The sequence below is a fragment of the Diplotaxodon limnothrissa genome, linkage group LG15 (assembly GCF_057381915.1).
Source record: "Diplotaxodon limnothrissa isolate DT_005_m linkage group LG15, D_limnothrissa_male_GT1.1, whole genome shotgun sequence".
Classification (NCBI taxonomy): Eukaryota; Metazoa; Chordata; class Actinopteri; order Cichliformes; family Cichlidae; genus Diplotaxodon; species Diplotaxodon limnothrissa.
Genome location: NC_140610.1, coordinates 28,336,143 through 28,351,390, shown reverse-complemented (window position 1 = coordinate 28,351,390; position 15,248 = coordinate 28,336,143). Strand labels below are relative to the sequence as shown.

The following is a 15,248-nucleotide window of genomic DNA, read 5'->3' as shown; positions in this document are numbered from 1 at the left end:
TGGCATCTCATTCTGAGGTGCCTGATGGTTTGAGGTCACACACTGATGATGGTAGTGGTTTTATTTCAGGTTCAGGAAAAAACAACAAAAAGAAACCATAAAAATATATCAGAGACAGACAACTGAATAATTAGAGCTCTGATTTATTATCTCTCTGAGCACGCTCACAAGGAAAACAGATGACAAAAATATACAAAACCAAGAAACAAACAACAAAAATTAGGCCTTCATTTTAAATTTACCAAACGCAGACAGCAGTACAGCTTTACAATAACTTCATTAAAGAACAGTCGCAGCTCATCTTAGCTCAGGTGCAGGGTTTCAGAAAGGTATGGATCCAACTCACGGAGGCCATCAATCAGGGATGAGCTGGCTTCTTCTCCTTTGTTTCGCACCACATCTATCACATCTCGAGCTCGGTCAGCTCTGGGTTTGATTCTGGCTGAATCCATTTCTTCCTTATTTATAATTCCCTGTTGGAGCAGGCTGTCCAGCAGCTGGTTCACAGTCGAATCTGACACTTGATCCACAAACTGCTTCCGAACTGCAAACAGATGCTTGTCTGGTGGGAGGATCTGGGGAGTTGACTGACTGCGTGTTCTTTCTGGGGGCAGGAAGCAGGAAAACTATGTTCAGTAACTTGAAGTGAAGGTGTGACAGAGCTTGTGAGTATGTGATACTGCTTTGTGCACAGAGTAACCTGCAGATACACACCTGCTAAACATCTGGTGCTGTTAAGTGGTGACATACTGACACTGTTGTGCGGCTTGTGTCTTGTGTATTAAAAACACATTTGATGTTTGGGGTTTTTTGTGTATGTCCAGCACACTATTAGACTAGTCTTCTAAAAACTTCCAGAGGACAATATAATGGAGTTTGCCCTGACAGCGTTCATTTTTGGTAGTAAAATGATTCAGGTGAACAGGAACACATCGATAACTAACAGATGTTTTCTGCGCTTTAGGTTTTCTTGTTTTCGGTGCCTTCTGACAGTTGTTGATCAGGCACCCGGGTGGACATCTCACTGACTGACACTGTTTATGTACTTTGCCTCACCTATTTCTCTTGTTTCCTCTATCTGTGTGTGTGTGTGTGTGTGTGTGTGTGTGTGTGTGTGTGTGTGTGTGTGTGGTCTGTTTGTTTCAGGGGCAGAGCTCACCCGACTTCCTGCTCTTTTGCTGCACACCTGTGAGATATTGCTGATTACTCACCTGACCGCTGATGGCCTCATTATCGGTGTCCTATTTAGAATGGAGGCTGTACTTTACTGCGCTTGTGTCCAGGATTCCCACCAGTGCATGAAGTTTAGCTTTTCACTTTAAACCTGCTGCCAGTCCTGTTCTGTTTTACTAGCTTGAGTGTACAATTTTAGACAATAATCTTAGAGTTACATTTGCAAACTTCACCCTCCCTCCAAAACCTAACTGATATTTAATTTACGTCTACAGTTAAAGCAGTGCTCTTCATTGTATTTTTGCAAAACCATCGCAGTCAGAACTTGGCATGTCATCTGCTGACTCCCTATTTGGTGAGCCTAGACACTCTGGTTTAACAGCCATACTGATCAATTTCTGGAATTTGGACTGTTCTGGACCCTCAGCTGTGCCTTACTCTTGGCATTTAGAATCTAAAGGAGCCTTTGGGCCTGGACAGTGCAAATGATGCCAGAATGAGAGTTGATAAAAGAACATCACAGCATGTTTTAAATGGGAGTAAATCACGAATGAAGGAAATAAGGCATACTAAAAAGGCACACTCATATATCACTCATAATTTCTAATTGAATGTCAGGCGGAGTGATGTAGATATAGGTTTTACCTGGTAGATCAATAGTGCATTTCCAGACATCTGTGTTTGTTTGGCCTTGGATTGTTATTGTGACTTCTTCAGTGTCTGCAGGAAGGCGGATCTGAAATGTTGGAGGGTAGTTTGTTCCAAAGTCCAGGTCAAAATCTTCTTCCTACAAAGCAGGACCACAGCATGAGTTTCATAACCACAAGGAGTAGTTTAATTAACAGAAGTACTTACTGGAGGCTGGACTTTATAGGCAACTGGACAGAGAACAGTGTATCTGTGATCTTTGATGAGTTTACATTTGGAAGGCGCTTGGATGAAGTTAGCATCTCTGTATTTCACCCTGACCTTTAAAAGACCATTTTAATTAGAAGGCTTATCCAAAATAGATCAGTGTTACCTATTCATCATCAGTACAAAACCGTTTACTACATATCTCAGCAGCTCTGTCAAACGTTAGGACTGAGTGAGAAGCTTTTCATAGATCTTTACCTCTTCCACTGGGATGTTGCTTGTCAGGAGAAGCACATTGAGGTTTTGTCTCTGTGTTCTAAAGTTTATTGGTTCAAGGAACAGCAAAACCTGACCCGAAACTGGTTTGTCCTTGTTCCAAAACCTCTTTATGTTCCAGACGAGGCCAAAGGAAGAGAGGTGAGTAACTTCCACGATCACGTGAGTGTCTGTGATCTTTCGAGGCTTGAGGACCTTCATTTTACCAGCAGAGATGTGGACTACAGACAGACAGTCGGAAAGCAGAGCTGTGAAAACACAAAGCCATCAGACATCTGTTTGACTCCCAAAACCTCCTTACAGTGACAGTGAATCTGATTTTAGATATAAAGCCTTGATATGGTGTCCACGGTCAGATAAAGAATCAAACACTGCTTAGAAATCAGTCGTTGGGTTTCCTTGGCTTCTGCACATTGTTTATTACAGAGGTCTTAAAAAGACCACTCAAAGGTTTCCAATCAGGTTTGTATCAAGCGTGGATTCATCAACAGCACCGACTGCTCAGGAAATAAGTGAGCAGCCGAAACTTCTTATTAAAAATGAATAAATCTTCTTCAGTTATTCTGAAAAATTAAGTTTGTTTCTTGCAATGGCACAGATGTTTCTCCTTACATCCCTCCCATCCTAAGGTCTGTGCTACCACCTAATTGTTACTGTAATTGTACAGTGTGGTTCATAATTAGGCAGACATTTTAACTGTCCACAATGGGAAAGTTGGAGGATCATTTATGGCTGCTCTTAGTAGAGGTCCTGCTTCTCTACATTCTGCTTAACAGTGGTGGCTGAGTGGATGTGAAATAAAAATATTAGTGAGATCTGCAGGATGTCTGGATTAAAATGTTTGTCAGGCAAACATCAGCAATGGTCAGTCAGCAGAAAAATACCAAATTCTATAGCCAGTAGGGGACGCCATCAGAACTATGGATTAACAGTTGTGTCATGTCATGAGCAGTGCTTTGCTCACCTTCCTGTGGTTCACAGTGTGGGAGGTGAAGCTGACGGATTGCATCCTTTGAACTCTCAATATTGAAAAGCGGGCTTGCAGCCTTTTTATTGGCTGGATGGAGGAGGTCCTCATCCCATTGGACAATCCTGTACAGCAGCTCTGCTTCCTGACTTATATTAAACATGACTCCAGTCAGAGTACACAGGAACACACCTGGACTAGGACACCTGAAACTATGTGACACAGAGGATCTGAATGACCACTGCAAACCTGTTAAACCCAAATATCTGAAAATGGATCTGTAAATTAGAGCTGTTACCTCGCGTCATATCACATGCGTACGTTCTATAACTGGTTGGCTTTATATTAAACATACAACAACTGCTACAAGCAGAGATTACTTTATTGTGATACTAGTCATGTGGTTGTTAGTCTAATGAAAAGAAGACGTTACCAGAGAGGCTGTAAACAGGGGAGATGTGGATTTCTTTTCATTACCTGTAACAGATTCGTGCAGACTCTGTTTGAACTGCAGGCATGAAGCTTGTTGGAGACTAGAATTCAGAAAGCAACATCATCAGCTAGCTAGACCAATAACCTGACTGAGTGTTCAGTGAAGAAACAAATTTAGCTGATGTACACGCTGTGAATTATAGGAAAACTGCATGAAAATCGTAATAGAAAAAACCCAAATAAACCAGTCAGAGAGAGCAAGAACCTCAAACCTACTATCTGCACTGAGCAGCTAAGCAACTCACACAAAACACCTGAATGACCACAGAAGACAGCTAAAGGTCATGATGACTGCTTTATTACCACAGTTAGAAAAACAATTTCACAACATCTAACCAAGTCAGGAACTTTGCAGGTGGGCCATTTATATGGATACACCGTAATAAAATGGGAATGGTTGTCTGTGCTGTTTGTGGCACATTAGTATATGTGAGGGGGCAAACTCCTCAAGATGGGTGGTGACCATGGTGGCCATTTAGAAGTCGGCCATCTTGGATACAACTTTTGTTTTTTCAATAGGAAGAGGGCCATGTGACACATCAAACTTATTGGTAATGTCACAAGAAAAACAATGGTGTGCTTGGTTTCAACGTAACTTTATTCTTTCATGAGTTATTTACAAGTTTCTCTTTGTTCACAGCCATTGACATGTCGAAGAGGTTAACACGTGAGGAGCAGACCGAAATTGTGTTGATATCTGGTGAACGCAGTAACCAGGTCATTGTAGCAGATTTCAATGTAAGACACCCTACGAGACCACCCATCTCCCATGCTACAGTTAGCAAGCTGCTTGCTAAGTTTCGTGAAACTGGTTCAGTGTTGGATTTGCAAGAAAACTGTCACTAATGAAGAAACATCAGTGGCTGTCCTAGCTTCATTCAGCAAGAGCCCACAGCGTAGCACTCGCCGCATGTCACTGGAGAGTGGCATTAGTCGAACATCCCTTCGGCAGATATTAGCTACTCACAAATGGCACCCTTACAAACTCCAGCTACTGCAGTAAGGATGACCCAGATCGGCGCACAGAATTTGCAGAATGGGCAAAACAAATATTGGAACAGGACCCTCGGCTCACACAGAAGATTTTGTTCAGTGATGAGGCAAACTTTTATGTGAATGGTGAAGTTAACAAACAAAACCACCGCTATTGGTCTGACACTAACTCACATTGGATGGATCCCTCCAAGACTGTTGGAACAACAAAAGTGATGGTTTGGTGTGGTATATGGGGTACAACGCTAGTGGGTCCATTCTTCATCAATAGAAACCTCAAGGCCACTGGATATTTGAAATTGCTACATGATGATGTGTTTCCCTCTTTATGCACTGAAGCTGGCACGTTCCCTGAGTTTTTCCAGCAAGATGGTGCACCACCACAATATGGGTGCCAGGTCCGAGCATTCCTAGATGAACAGTTTTCTGGAAAGTGGATTGGTCATCGTGAGCCAGTTGAATGGCCCCCAAGGTCTCCCGATCTGAAGGCAATTGTCTATGGTGTGAAGATACGAGATGTGCAGCACCTGAAACTACAGATACTGGATGCCTGTGCTGGCATTTCTCCTGCGGTGTTGCTATCAGTGTGTGAAGAGTGGGAGAAGAGGGTTGCATTGACAGTCCAACACAATGGGCAGCACACTGAACTAGAGATGGCACGATACCACTTTTTTATGTCCGATACCGATACCGATATCATAAATTTGGATATCTGCCGATACCGATATGAATCCGATATAGTGTTTTTTAATCAACAAAACTGTTTTTTTTTAAATATCTTGCTGCATTTTGTATAAGTTCATACTCAAGTTTAAAACAACAACTACACTAAAGCTATTCTGTTATACCTGTATGCAAAAAAAAATACATTTCATAGTTCAGCAATACTGATCAATCTAACAAACTTAAACCTACACCATCCTCCCTATTCTGGTATTTTAAAGAGTACTTAGCGTAAATATTAAGCAACCTAACTAATAGGGTTCCAACTCCCAGCAACAACAAAAATAAATAAATAAAAAATAGGGAACCACCCCTCACGCTCCACCTCATGATGCTTAATCGACGTAATCAACCTTAATTTGATGCAGTGTGAAAAAATAAATGCACAGAAATCAATTATTTTTCAAGAAATATTAAATAGATTCAACATCTTTCTTCAACAAAATTGCAGACTGCACAGATGGTACCTTCCCAAAGGAAAAAGTACTATAGCTTACTAGGGTATATATATTAGACTTAATAGTCACTATATACAGTAATTGACTTCTATTCATTTTACATCAAATTAAAACTTTGGGTGTAAGATTCGGATAATTATTTATTAAAAGCTAGACATTTTAAATGAGAATAAGAAAGAAAAATATGTCTTTGTGCCCCCTTTTCCCTGTTAATGCCCTATCGGCCCCCCTGGCTAAACTTTGCTAGATCCGCCCCTGCAGTTACCAGCCGTCAGCTACGTAGAAAAAGATCCTCGAGTAGAAAGTAATAATAAATAAATTCTAACAACAGCTGATCAAGCTTAAACGTGCTGCTGTTGTTCAGCCGCTGGTTTCCTCTTTCTGGTGCAAAGTGGGCCAAAAACAAACCAGAGAGACGGACTCGCGACAGAAAAGCCGATCAGCTGATCATTAAGCAGTTTCATGATTGAAGTAGCAGCCAGAAGAGGCAGTCGCTCCATATATCGTTTGGTAAGCTTAACGCAGGAATGCTTTACAAACATTCAGAGATGGACTTACACACTTGCTTTACTTCTCTCGGGGATAACTTTGTCGGAGATGAAATGCCGGATTGCTAGCGAAGCTCCACATGCTATCCACCGACAGGTCCCGCATGCCACAGCCGCTCTATCACGTGATGCATACTGCTCCGACGTGCTAACGTTCTGAGGTGAGTTACGGCGTGTTGCAAGTTTTGTGAAGTGCTTTCGTGATATTTAATGGATCGGATTACATTTTTTATTTTTCTCCGATATCCGATCCAGTAATTTAGGTCAGTATCGGACCGATACCGATACGTAATATCGGATCGGTCCATCTCTACACTGAACACATATCAGAAACTTGTAAATAACTCATGAAAGAATAAAGTTACGTTGAAACCAAGCACACCATTGTTTTTCTTGTGACATTACCAATAAGTTTGATGTGTCACATGGCCCTCTTCCTATTGAAAAAACAAAAGTTGTATCCAAGATGGCCGACTTCTAAATGGCCACCATGGTCACCACCCATCTTGAGGAGTTTGCCCCCTCACATATACTAATGTTCCACAAACAGGACTTTAATATCACCAACCATTCCCATTTTATTACGGCGTATCCATATAAATGGCCCAACCTGTATATCAGGAACGTCAGGACCTGGTCATTGTTCTCTCACCTCCATCACGTCCTCCTGATCTGTTTCTGCTGTGGTATGATCCAGTTCGAAACCAGAGTCCACTAAGGTTAGAAGACAAAAAGCTGACATCACAAAGGTTTTGCAGCTTTTTATGCATCATTTCCTTCTACTTGAAAATACATTTCATTCATTAAGATCAAAGCTGAACCGTGACCTTCCAAGTAAATCATCGTAAAACATGAAATACACACATGTAGATTATCAAATTATCAGATTAACCTCGACTGTTCTGAACGTGACTGTCTTCTCATGGTTTTAGATCTTAAACATGTGAGTAGAATGTCTTTTCCAGAGCTTTAAACTAAATCTCTTATAAATATTTCTGTGGTGAGTTTAGGACACAAACATTTATAATCATTTAATACGTTCTTGATAACTGAGTTTCAGTACTCACAGGTGTCTGTGGATCTCATTGTTTTCTCCTGCAAACTGCAGACACAAGCACAACACCCACAGTTAAAGAGTTAAATGGTAAATGGCCTGCATTTGTATAGCGCTTTACTTAGTCCCTAAGGACCCCAAAGCACTTTACACTACATTCAGTCATTCACCCATTCACACACTGGCAAGCTACACTGTAGCCACAGCTGCCCTGGGGCGCACTGACAGAGGCGAGGCTGGCTGACACTGGCGCCACCGGGCCCTCTGACCACCACCAGCAGGTAATCATGGGGTTAATATCTTGCCCAAGGATATTTGGCATGCACCCAGGGGGCAGCCTGGGATCGAACCACCGACCTTCTAATTAGTGGCTGACCTGCTCTGCCACCTGAGCTACAGCCAGGTTAAGAGAACGATTAAGTTTGAACTAACTTTATTAATGCTACCCATGAGAATCCCAAATAACTATTGTCTCTTATCTCTGCCCTGGATTGCAGCGCCACAGTAACCAAACTGGAACTAAACTGCAAAGGGGTCAGTTTTACCCCCTTCACATTTTAAACTGTGCATGACTCACATAAAATGAATCTTCTTCTTTCAGTTGCTCCTTTATTCGACAGTGGACAATCCACATGTCTAATTTGCAACAGATATTTTTGTTGGATGAACTTTCTAACTCCTCCCATCCAGGGACTTGTCTCTGGCTGTATCCCAATTCAGGGTCTGCAGCCTTAAAGTACGCATTTCAAGGCCGATTACGTCACAGCGGCGCGCCGAAGGCTGTCCCAATTCAAAGGCTGCTCGAAATGCGGCCCTGAAATGCGTCCTTCATTTCCCTGAATTTTAAGGCTGTGGCAGTGTAGACTTCGTGGCCCAACATATCCCAGAATGCATAGCGCGGCGGTGGGTGTGGATAATTTTGCCGGAAAAAAAAAACGGCGGATGAGGGGCGCCCGAAGAGTAAACTTTAAGTAAGTACTGAATATTATGTCACTTATTTATGTGCAAATGTTTAATGATGAAGAACATTAAAACATTACTGTTGGCCACATGTCGGCAAAGTTATGTGACATTAGTGACGTTTGTACTAACTTGGTTTTAAAGCCTTTACTTTAAAATATACGCCGTTCAATAGCTGAGCTTAATCCTACAGAGAATGATCAAAGCTCATGTAGAAAGAAACAAACAAATGAACAAAAGATTTCTCCTTCATTTCTGTCAAACAAAGCTGTATGACACGTTTCCAGCTGTTAGTATCATGGTTGCTAGGCAACCTGGGCACTGGGCAGCGCAACGGAGGCTAGAGCGTCCCATTTCACAAGCCTCGCACTTCTGGCCTTAGCGGTCTTTGAGTACGTGGCCCTTGAGGATCGTTGAGGCTACGTACTTTAAGGCTGCAGACCCTGAATTGGGATACAGCCTCTCTTCCTGGTCTTTAACCAGGAATATTGGTATTTGGTGTACGGAATCACAAAACATTTCCAAAATACTGATCAAACTGACTGCACACTTTACTACAAGGGCAGCTGGATAGTGTAGTGGTAAGACCACACACCTTTGGAGCGGAAGTTGCAAGTTTGATTCCCTCCCAGTATCCAGTAAGGGTCCTGACTAGGCCCCCCACGCCAAACACCATGGCCTGGAATGGCACGGCTACATCTGCAGCCTGTCTGCAGCTCGGACACAACACATTTCACTGCATGTTGTACTCTTTATGAATATGTATGTGACCACTAAAGCTCGTTTCTCGTTTCTTCCAAGGTGCCGTCTTTTAGGTTTGATAGATATAATAACTAGAGAGGGAACTGGAGAGATGAAATAATGATTTTTATGACTTGTTTTTTTAAATAGTATTTGCATATTATGCAGATGTCAGTCAGCACATGGATGGTGGTGGCTTTAATTATAAAGGCTCATTTCAAAATGTATAAACAACCGACCTCCAAATGTGTGGAAACCACTGCTGTCAATTCAATTTATTTATATATTAAATTTTATTTATATAACGCCAAATCACACCAAAAGTCGCCTCAAGGCGCTTCATAGATACAGAGAAAAACCCAACAATCATATGACCCCCTATGAGCAAGCACTTTGACGACAGCGGCAAGGAAAAACTCCCTTTTAACAGGAAGAAACCTCCAGCAGAACCAGGCTCAGGGAGGGGCGGCCATCTGCTGCGACCGGTTGGGTTGAGAGAAAGAAGACAGGATAAAGACATGCTGTGGAAGAGAGACAGAGATTAATAACAGGTATGATTCACTGCAGAGAGGTCTATTAACACATAGTGAGTGAGAAAGGTGACTGGAAATAAAAAACTCAATGCATCATGGGAATCCCCCAGCAGCCTACGTCTATTGCAGCACAACTAAGGGAGGATTCAGGGTCACCTGGTCCAGCCCTAACTATATGCTTTAGCAAAAAGGAAAGTTTTAAGCCTAATCTTATAAGTAGAGATAGTGTCTGTCTCCCAAATCCAAACTGGAAGCTGGTTCCACAGAAGAGGGGCCTGAAAACTGAAGGCTCTCCTTCCCATTCTATTTTTAAATACTCTAGGAACAACAAATAAGCCTGCAGTGTGAGAGCAAAGTGCTCTAATGGGGTGATATGGTACTACAAGGTCATTAAGATAAGATGGGGCCTGATTATTTAAGACCTTGTATGTGAGGAGCAGGATTTTCAATTCAATTCTGGATTTAACAGGAAGCCAATGAAGGGAAGCCAAAACAGGAGAAATATGCTCTCTCTTTCTCCTTGTCAGTACTCTTGCTGCAGCATTTTGGATTAGCTGAAGGCTTTTCAGGGAGTTGTTAGGACTTCCTGATAATAAGATTACAGTAGTCCAGCCTGGAAGTAATAAATGCATGAACTAGTTTTTCAGCGTCACCCTGAGACAGGATATTTCTAACTTTAGAGATGTTGTGCAAATGGAAGAACGCAGTCTTACATGTTTGTTTAATATGTGCGTTGAAGGACATATCGAATGGAAGAATAGAATAGAATAATCCTTTAAGTGTCCCACAAGGGGAAATTTGGTTGTAACAGCAGCCAGAAAGACACATATACAAACAAACAGTACACAGGACACAGAACAGAAACATAAACAATTTGTCTTACATATTTATATATCCTGGTCAAAAATGACTCCAAGGTTCCTCACAGTGTTGCTGGAGGCCAAGGTAATGCCATCCAGAGTAAGAATCTGGTTAGATACCATATTTCTAAGAATTTCAGGGCCGAGTACAATAACCTCAGTTTTATCTGAATTAAGAAGCAGAAAGTTAGCGGCCATCCAGGTCTTTATGTCTTTAAGACATTCCTGCAGTTTAACTAATTGGTGTGTGTTATCTGGCTTCATGGACAGATAGAGCTGTCCATGAAGGTTTAACTACAGCCTGCATAGCAGTGAAAATTTATGCTATGTCTTCTAATGATGCTGCCTAAGGGAAGCATGTATAGTGTAAACAGAATTTGGTCCTAGCACCGAAACCTGTGGAACTCTATAATTAACCTCAGTGTGTGAAGAGGACTCTCCATGTACATGTACAAATTGGAGTCTATTAGATAGATATGATACAAACCACTGCAGCACAGTACCTGTAATACCTGGAGCATGTTCTAATCGCTCTAATAGGATATTATGGTCAACAGCATCGAATGCTGCACTAAGGTCTAGCAGGACAAGCACAGAGATGAGTCCACTGTCAGAGGCCACAAGAAGATCATTTGTAACCTTCACTAAAGCTGTTTCTGTGCTGTGATGAGCTCTGAAACCTGACTGAAACTCTTCAAATAAGCCATTCCTCTGCAGATGATCTGTTAGCTGTTTGACAACTACTCTTTCAAGGATTTTTGATATGAAAGGAAGGTTGGAGATTGGGCTATAATTAGCTAAGACTGCTGGGTCTACAGATGGCTTTTTGAGTAAAGGTTTAACTACAGCCAGCTTGAAGGCCTGTGGTACATAGCCAATTATTAGAGATGATTTGATCATATTTAAGAATTAATAATTAATTAAGAATTAATTAATGGCAGGACTTCTTTGAGCTTGTAACAAGCTGCCAAACATCAGAAAAACTGTGAGCAACTGTGTAGCTGAAAATTCAAATAACTCTAGCAACATGCATTACGTCACAGCAACACTGAAGAGTCAGTGCTGAGATTAAGGTCCTGACACACTCAGGTGTTGTTTGTGTTCATTCTGTGGGGAGAAAAATGACCACGTTTATACAATGCAATCGTGTTATGGCAGGAACTGTCCACTCAACTTTTTGTTTGCATGATCGTCTAACAGGAACATAATGGCACATCAGGGTGCTGAAGTTAGTCTAATTTAAAGAAAACATTACCTGATGGGCTGTAAAAAGGTGGTGTGGATTTCTTGTCATTACCTGTAGAAGATTCGTGCAGACTCAGTTTGAACTGCATGTTGGAAGCTTGTTGGAGACTAGAATTCAGAAAGGAACATGATCAGGACTTTTAGGACCAATAACCTGACTGAGTGTTGAGTGAAGAAACAAACTTAACTCTACACTGCAAAAACTCAAAATCTTACCAAGTATATTTGTCTTATTTCTAGTCAAAATTATCTCATTACACTTAAAATAAGACACAATCAGCTACAGGGCAACATTTCAGTAAGCTAAAGGAACTTGTTTCAAGACAGTGAATCTTGAAACTAGAGAAAAACTAGAGATTTTTCACTTGTTCCACTGGCAGATTTTTTCACTTATTTTAAGCTAAAATATCTTGTATTAAGTGAAAAAATCTGCCAGTGGAACAAGTGAAAAATCTCTAGTTTTTCTCTAGTTTCAAGATTCACTGTCTTGAAACAAGTTCCTTTAGCTTACTGAAATGTTGCCCTGTAGCTGATTGTGTCTTATTTTAAGTGTAATGAGATAATTTTGACTAGAAATAAGACAAATATACTTGGTAAGATTTTGAGTTTTTGCAGTGTAGCATGCTGTTCACAAGGATACAGGACTGGAATTACACATTCAAGTTGGAACAGGTGCAGAGCTAAAAGCAGCTTGGTAACACAAACATCTGCGCAGTGATGGAATAAAACCAACTTCTACTGTGAGTGAATTTTCATTGCTGATGGCCTCTTTGTCACCAAGCTGCAGCAGGTATTTTACAAATCTATGATCAGGAACGTCAGGACCTGGTCATTGTTCTCACACCTCCATCACGTCCTCTTGATCTGTTTCTGCTGTGGTATGATCCAGCTCGAATCCCGAGTCCACTGAGGTTAGAAGACAAAAAGCTGGCATCACAAAGGTTTTGCAGCTTTTTATGCATCATTTCCTTCTACTTGAAAATACATTTCACTCATTAAGATCAAAGCTGAACCATCAAGTAAATCATGGTAAATGGCCTGTATTTGTATAGCGCCTTACTAGTCCCTAAGGACCACAAAGCGCTTTACACATTCAGTCATCCACCCATACACATTCACACACTGGTGATGGCAAGCTACATTGTAGCCACAGCCACCCTGGGGCGCACTGACAGAGGCGAGGCTGCCGGACATTGGCGCCACCGGGCCCTCTGACCACCACCAGTAGGCAATGGGTGAAGTGTCTTGCCCAAAGACACAACGACCGAGACTGTCCAAGTTGGGGCTCGAACCGGCAACCTTCCAATCACAAGGCAAACTCCCAACTCTTGAGCCACGATCATCGTAAAAAAGAACACATGAAATACACACATTCAGATTATCGGACTAACCTTGACTGTTCTTAACGTGACTGTATTCTCATGGTTTTCGATCTTAAACATGTGAGGAGAATGTGTTTTCCAGAGCTTTAAACTAAATACAAAAACACACTTTTTAACTAGATTTATTGATGACAGAACTCAGTACTAGTTTCAGCACTCACGTGTGTCTCTGGAAGTTGTACTCGACCTCTCTGGGACACTGCAGACACAAGCACACTAACAGGTAAAGGCTCAAGTGAAAACTGACTACATTTTTGTGGTGGGGTGTGGCCTGCGGTGCCGTGCAGAGGAGGCGGACGCACCTGCACGGCATCTGCAATCACGCCCCGCCGAATTAAATATTGTACTGGGTCCTGTGGTTGGCGTTGTTGTTGTGATAGTGTTGAGCAGGCAGCGGAAGAGCTGCAGCTCTGTGTGTATTGTGGACAGCAACCGTCAAAGCTTTAATAAAAAGCATCAAAATGCCACTGGGTCTGCCGTGTATGTTTACAATTTCGTTTGAATTAACTTTATTAAATCTTCCAATGAGGATCTCAAATAACCAGTGCAGTCAACCACCGCCTATTCGTGGTTCAGTATTTATGGATTCGCCTATACATGGAGTTTTCTGTGGAGCGTAACTCCAAATGATTTGTTGCCCTTTTCTATTGCACTTTTGTGGCAAGCAGTGCCTAACTGGTCCAGGAGGTAAAATCTGAATGGACTATTGATGTAGCATGACAACTGGTTTTATCACTTGGTCATAGGATTTGTTTGGGTGTCATCATGAGAGTGCTCTAGTGGAAACTCTTCCATGGAGTGAATCACCGGTGGCAGCGGGCCTCACAAGAATGCCCTGCTGTCTCCTCCTCCCTAGAGTCAGTGTCGGGCGACCACATGTCACCACTGAGCACAGCACAAACACTACACACCACCAAAGGTCGTGAACGCATCCCCACACACTGCCCCAACAGGTTATTAAATCTGTCCCCAGAATTAAGGGATGCCTCAGGCACAAGCTGACTGCAGTCTTTACTATATGAAAAGCCTTCAGCTAATCCAAAATGCTGCAGCAAGAGTGCTGACAGGGACTAGAAAGAGAGAGCATATTTCTCCTGTTTTGGCTTCCCTTCATTGGCTTCCTGTTAAATCCAGAATTGAATTCAAAATCCTGCTCCTCACATACAAGGTCTTAAATAATCAGGCCCCATCATATCTTAATGACCTTGTAGTACCATATCACCCTATTAGAGCACTTCGCTCCCGCTCTGCAGGCCTACTTGTTGTTCCTTGAGTATTTAAAAGTAGAATGGGAGGGAGAGCCTTCAGTTTTCAGGCCCCTCTTCTGTGGAACCAGCTTCCAGTTTGGAAGCAAACCTCTACAGTGGCCTGAAAAACTTCCAGGAAGGCCTGGGGTCCTCTCCCTCCTTCAGCCAGTTCCTCTCCCTCCATCAGCCAATGGAGCATCACCACTTTGCCCACCGATGTAGAACAAGGTACAATACACAGAAAATATAGAAACAACACACAAACAAGAATCCACAATGCCCACTCAAAGTAAAACCTGAATGGACTGTTGATGTAGAGTGTGCCAACTGGTCATCAAAATAACTTCACTGTCTTTACTGCCCTCTATCAGGTCTCCAGCAATATACCCACAAAGTATGAGTTAGATCAACAGGTGTTGAGCAAACTGCTCCTCTGTTCAATGAAGTCTGAATGAAAGTGTATGGATAAGCTATGCTTCAGTTTAACAAGCATAACCCAGTTGAATTTTTATTTATTTGATTACCTGTCTGAAAGTTTTCTATCCCAAGTCAGTTTACCTCTTGCATCCTGAAAAGGATAAAGGCACAACATTAGTATCAGGATATAAGATGGGAAGAAGAATTACTCAACTTTGTTCTCATAGACACAGAGGCAGACAGAATGATTTAGTACATAATGTAAATACTCTTTGTCTGTAGCAAAAATATTAAGCATTAGATCAAATATTAACAATACGGTGC

General features: G+C 41.9%; 1 protein-coding gene across 1 annotated transcript in view; it reads right to left on the bottom strand.

The window, feature by feature from the left end:
* Window positions 1-302: 302 nt before the first annotated feature.
* The window catches only part of LOC146617709 (NACHT, LRR and PYD domains-containing protein 3-like), a 35,202-nt gene continuing 20,256 nt past the window's right edge, over window positions 303-15,248 (bottom strand). Inside the window, exons 7-15 of the mRNA XM_085373515.1 lie at window positions 15,066-15,075; window positions 13,422-13,459; window positions 7,553-7,587; window positions 7,138-7,199; window positions 3,269-3,512; window positions 2,287-2,552; window positions 2,029-2,142; window positions 1,819-1,960; window positions 303-604 (exon numbers count right to left, since the gene is read on the bottom strand). Coding sequence (XP_085229641.1) covers window positions 303-604; window positions 1,819-1,960; window positions 2,029-2,142; window positions 2,287-2,552; window positions 3,269-3,512; window positions 7,138-7,199; window positions 7,553-7,587; window positions 13,422-13,459; window positions 15,066-15,075 — 1,213 coding nt within the window. The remainder of the gene's footprint in view (window positions 605-1,818; window positions 1,961-2,028; window positions 2,143-2,286; window positions 2,553-3,268; window positions 3,513-7,137; window positions 7,200-7,552; window positions 7,588-13,421; window positions 13,460-15,065; window positions 15,076-15,248) is intronic.